The sequence below is a fragment of the Spermophilus citellus genome (genome assembly GCF_964194105.1).
Source record: "Spermophilus citellus genome assembly, chromosome: 7".
NCBI lineage: Eukaryota > Metazoa > Chordata > Mammalia > Rodentia > Sciuridae > Spermophilus > Spermophilus citellus.
The window spans coordinates 78,690,661-78,696,473 of record NC_138188.1 but is presented as its reverse complement, the minus strand read 5'-3'; the positions used below and the strand labels follow the sequence as shown (position 1 = coordinate 78,696,473).

General features: G+C 43.5%; 1 protein-coding gene across 1 annotated transcript; it reads left to right on the top strand.

Moving 5' to 3' along the window:
• Positions 1–5,093: 5,093 nt before the first annotated feature.
• Positions 5,094–5,813, top strand: LOC308653319 (proline-rich protein 23C-like; the record flags this gene model as incomplete). The annotated part of the gene is made up of 1 exon (XM_081301920.1): positions 5,094–5,813. One exon carries the CDS (start codon positions 5,094–5,096, stop codon positions 5,811–5,813), a length of 720 nt encoding a protein of 239 aa, XP_081158046.1.

The following is a 5,813-nucleotide window of genomic DNA, read 5'->3' as shown; positions in this document are numbered from 1 at the left end:
TTAATAACCATTACTTCCACTTTCCCTTCTCTCCACTCTCCCCTGTTCCTCTTCCTCTCTACTAGTCTTCCTTCTATTTATTTTTAGCTTTTTAATCAGTTGCTTTATAGATAATACATAATGACAGAATGCACTATGACATATTCACATATGTACATAGCATAATATGATCAATTTCACTCCACAGCTCCACACTTTGCCCACTCCTCCTCCTTCTCCCTCAATTCCCTTCTTCCATTGCACTGATGTCCCAAAGGAAAAAATTAAGAGCATGAATAAAGGGCTTACAGAATGAGGAAATCTTTACCACTACTCTACTGACAGGGAATTAATACTTAGAATATATTAAGAACTCAAAAATCTTAATCCCCCCCCCCAAATCACAAAAGAACCAATCAATAAGTGGGCAAAAGAACTAAACACACTTCTGAAAAGAAGAAATACAAACGACTAACAAACATGAAAAAAAATGTTCAAAATATTCAACATCCCTAGAAATCAGGGAAATGGGAGATACAGGAGTTTGGATTGCTTCAGAATCATGAAAGATCCAGTCATACCAGTGTTTTGGAAGAATCATCCAAACATATTTTTAAATCATTAGGAATTGTGACAGAATCAATATGGAATAGAGTAAAAAGCATTCAAGAAATGAGGGGCAAGAGCCCCAGGGTTGGAATGACAGTGGAGAGCTGCACTAAGAAAGAGTAGTGGGCGGGATTGGTGTGGTGGCTCCCGTATTCCCAGAAGACCATCCCAACATCTGAAGGTTGAGGCAGGAGGGTCACAAGTTCAAAGCCATCCTCAGCAACTTAGTGAGGCCCTAAGCAACTCAGTGAGACCCTGTCTCTAAACTACAAAAAAGAACAGGGAGTGTGGATCAGTGGTTGAGGTTCCCTGGGTTCAATCCCTGGTACCAATACAAAACACAAAAATAACAAACAAACAAAAAAACAAAAAAACAGTAGTGTGGAATTGAATGACCATTTCTAAAATAATCAATGCATTTGGGAATGAGAAGGATGGTTAATTACCAATGAAATCTAAATATGAGATCCAGGCAGTCTCTTCAACTCATACAATTAGTCTTACATCTCTTGGAGCTAGGGGTAGGAACCTAAGCACCTGACCCAGAGTTTACTGAACAGATAGGTTGAATTCTCAAATTAGGCAAGTTTGTGCTGGTGAGGTCACACCTCTGATTGGGCTCTGACACATGGGGTAAAGACAACCAGGTGGACAGATTTGAATATCTTGAATTCCCAGACCCCAAGCCTGGAGAACTGGCCTGGTCTTCTCTGTTAATGGTTGACAGTGCCTTGCATTAAGTTGACAGAAGCAGCTCCCTGGCAAGGCAACATGAATTGACCTCAAAACCTTCCCTTAACTCCTCTCCACCACAAGGCCAGTAATTAAAGTTAAGCCCAGAAATATGGGCCTGTAAACAATGAAGGGGAGGGAAGAAAGGCACATAATTGTGTGTGTGTGTGTGTGTGTGTGTGTGTGTGTGCCTGCGCGAGTGTGTGCATGCATGTGTGTGTGTGTGTGCAGGTGTATGTGTCTGTTCTGCAGGATTCACCCAACATAAACCAGTAGGAATCAAGTATAAAACTGAAGCTGCTGGATATCAGCCTGTTAAAGAGAGAGTTTGGAAATTTAGAAGAATTCTCCTGTAATACAAGAGAGTTTTAACACCCTGGCAAGGACTTTGTTAAGACAGTACTCACATTCTTAAAAGCAACTCTCAGAAGCTTGGAGAAAAGAATGATCCACAGTACAAGCATATAAGCATATAAGTCTTACAGGAGGCAGGACAAAAGTGTTGAAAAGAAAGAGGACTTAGAGGTCACCTGTCAGAAATAGTCTATGAGAATATTCAAATAACCACAAAGTATACCAGAAGTAGAACTGTAAGAATAATAGGGAATCAGATAATCAGGTCATAAAAGACTATAGGAGAGCCATAGACACTTCATTAGACATCTGAGAAGTAAATGGTGTGTAGTATTCTGAGACCCAATTTATTAAATTAAAAAAAAATAGAAGAGAGGAATATTTTATAGAAAATATAAGAAAATAATTGCCAATAATTATATGAAAAAAATGATGTGGCCACACAGGTAATCAGAAATGCAAAATAAAAACACAGGGTAGCACTTTACTATATCGGGTAGGAAAAGATTTAAGAATCCAGCAATAAGAAATGCTTGCAAGGCAAGTAACCCAGTCGATAAATGGGTACATGAAGTGTACAGACACTTCTCAAAAGAAGTATGAAGGGTCAACAAATATATAAAAAAATGTTCAGCATTTTTAGCCACCAGGGAAATGCACAAAAGGGTAGGGGATGTGGCTCAGCAGCACAGCACTTGCTTAGCACCAGCAAGGCCCTGGGTTGGATAATCTGCACCAATAAAAATAAATAAATAAAGGGAAATGCATATCAAAACTATACTGAGCAGTGGTGTACGCCTGCAATCCCAACTGCTAGGGAGGCTGAGGCAGAAAGATTGTGAGTTCAAATCCAGCCCCAGCAACTTAGTGAGGCCTTTAGCAACTCAGTGAGACCCTGTCTCTAAATAGAATACAAATAAGGACCTCGGGATGTGGCTCAGTGGTTAAAGGCCCCTGGGTTCATTCCCCAGTACAAAAACAAACAAACAAACAAATAACCTATACTGAGATTCCATCTGACTTCAGTTAGAAGTGCAGCCATCAAGAATACAAACAATAAATGCTGGTGAGGATGGGATGATGGGGAAAGAAACTCTTACACACTGTTGGTGGGAATATAAATTAGTACAGCCACTATGGAAATCAGTATGGGGGTTCTTCAAAAGGCTAAAAATAAATCTTCCATATGATCCAGCTATACCACATTTGGGTATTTGTCAAAAAATAAAAAATAAAGACAGCACATTTTACAGATAACATGCATACCATGTTTATTGCAGCACAATTCACATTAGCCAAGTAATGGGATCAACCAAGGTGTCTGTCAACAGATAAATGGATAAAGAAAATTATATATATATATACACACACACACACACACACACACACACACACACATATACACACACATACATGCACACACACACAAAATGCAGTTTTATTCAGACTTAAAGAAGAACAAATATGTCACTTGCAGAAGAATAGATGAAAGTGGAGACCATCATTTTTTTGAGTGAATAAGTCAAAATCAGAGAGAAAAGTACCATGTGTTTTCTCCCATGTGTGGAAACTAGGAGGGAAAAAAAGGACCCCATGAAATTAGAAGGGAGATGGGAGAGTAGAGGGAAGGGATCAGGGGAGAAAAGAAGGAACAGTGAGGGAAGCACTGGGGAATGAAATTGATCCATTTATGGTTTTGTGTAGTAACCAATGAGCCACAGTGAAAGTTGCCATTCTGTACATTTTATATGCACTGATGAATGGAAGAAAAGCAGGCAGGCTAGCAGACAGGCAGGCATATGAGAGATAAATGTTTGCAAGAATGTAGTGAAATTGAAACACATTGGGCTCCCGCGAATGTAAACCAAGAAATAGAAACATTGGAAATAAAACAGGGTAGACACACATGTTAATATGAAAGGCACACACAGTACCAAATCAGTGTTCGTTAGGTGTACACAATAAATACCTAAATTAAGTATAATTGATTTAAAGTCACGATTGCATTTGATTCTACAACAAACATAAATGAAGTGTTTAATTATGGGAAATTTTGCTTTACCACTTAGAGCCTCAGCTGTTGTAAGGGGAAAAAAAAGATCATATCTGGCAAGACCAGGGTGAGGAAGTACCAAGGATTGAACCCAGGGATAACAATTTAACCACTGAGCCAAATCCCCAGCCTGTTTTTTTTTTTTTTTTTCTTGAGACAGGGTCTCTCTAAATTGCTTAAGATCTCTTTAAATTGTTGAGGCGGGCTTTCAACTTGGGATCCTCTGGTTTCAACTGGCCAAATCGCCCGGATTACAGACATGCACCACTACGCCTAGAAAAATCATTTTTTAAAACAGTAAAATGGTGGACATATAAGTAAGTGCTCAATAAAAAAGAAAAAAAAGTTAATTGTATTGCTTTAATTTTAATAATGCAATTAACAATTTTATTACAGGCCTTAACCTTCAGGAACAAACTGCCATAAAGCTTTTCATTTTAGTATTTAAAATGCACTTTTCCTAAAAGAAAAATCTACATTTTTCATTTATTCTTAAGATAAAACGATTGTCAAACATTAAAAAGAATTTCAGGCCGGGCATGGTGGTGCAAGCCTGCAATCCCAGCAACTCAGCAGGCTGAGGAAAGAGGATCAGGAGTTCAAAGTCAATCTCAGCAACAGTTAGGCTCTAAACAACCTACCAAGATCCTAACTCTAAATAAAATACATAAAGAGCTGGGGATGTGGCTCAGTGATGCAGTGCCCCCGAGTTCTAAGTACCTCCCCATCCCCTCAAAATAATAATAATAATAAAATACTCAGAACTGGAATCTTGCTTAGCATTTGTAAGTCCCTGAGTTCAATCCCCAGCAGCAGAAAGGACAAAGTGGGGGGGCACTTTAAGTAGCCTTTGGGTGGGTTGGCGGTTGGGGATTACTAGGTGCAGGGGACTTTTTGAGTGTTTTCCCCAGAATCCTGGAAGACATGAATTCTAACGTTAGCCATCTTGAAATTCTACGCCTGTTTTTATCCCTCCACGCAAGAAACACCAGTGATTCTGCCCACTAGGTATTTCCCCACAGAGACACACCACAGCCAAAGCTGTTAGCCAGCCGACTCCTCCCATCTAGGGGCGGAGCTCCGTAGGGGCGGAGCTTAGCGTGACACTGGAACTTGGGTTGCGCGGGCAATATAATTGGCCCTCCAGGGCGCATCCGGGTCAGTGCATAGTTGCAAGGTTCCAAAGTGGGACGCCAAGCACAGCAGTGGGCGCAGATCCAAAGAAGCTAGGACTGCCGCCCACTCGAAAGCTTAGCGCACCTCACCTGTCCTCTGGACCTGACTGTCAGCACGCGCAGGACCGCGCCGCCTGCGCCCCGCACTCACTTTGCCCCGAAACGGGAGCATCCACCACAGCGCTGTCGACATGGTGGGCATTCGTCCACGCAGCCCCAGCGCCTGCCCTGCGCCCTGCGGGGGACCACAGCCTGGAGGACCTGGCCCTGCCAAACGCCGCCGACTAGACGACCCTGCAGACCCTGCAGAGGCCCCGGCGGAACCCACCTTGCAAAACTCTGCAGCAGCAGCCAACGCCACCGCGCTCACCTCCGTGGTGGTTGTGGCCGCGGGCTGCTCCTTACAGGTACCCATGGACGACGGCGACCTGGTGCTACAGCCTGCGCCAAGCTCTGTCCTGCAAGTGAGTCTCCAAGGACACAACCTCATTCTGATCCCTGAGGGCCTCGTGGGAGCCACCGACCAACGCCCAGGAGGCCAGGGAGACTGTCCTGAAGACCCGGAACTGGGCGCCTTCCTGAGACCCCTCGGTGAGAACATGGTCGTCGAGCAGGGATTCTTCTGCGAATTTATGCCAGAGATCGTCAGAAAAATAGAGGCCTTCGAGGAGCAATGGATGGACCCTCCAGCCGGCCCGCAGGGGCCCATCCCATATCTCCGTGCTTGGGCCCCCACCCCTAGTCCAGTGAGGCGCTCTTCTAATCCCGCCTACGACGTGGATTTCCACCTTCTGAGGCCCTTCCCCACCTCACCACTGCAACCTCTACCTCCCTCTCCAAGTTCAAGTCCCCAGGTGCGTCCTCAGCGCTCTCCAGGCCCTAGGAGCAAAGCCTGCAGACGTCTGTTCTAG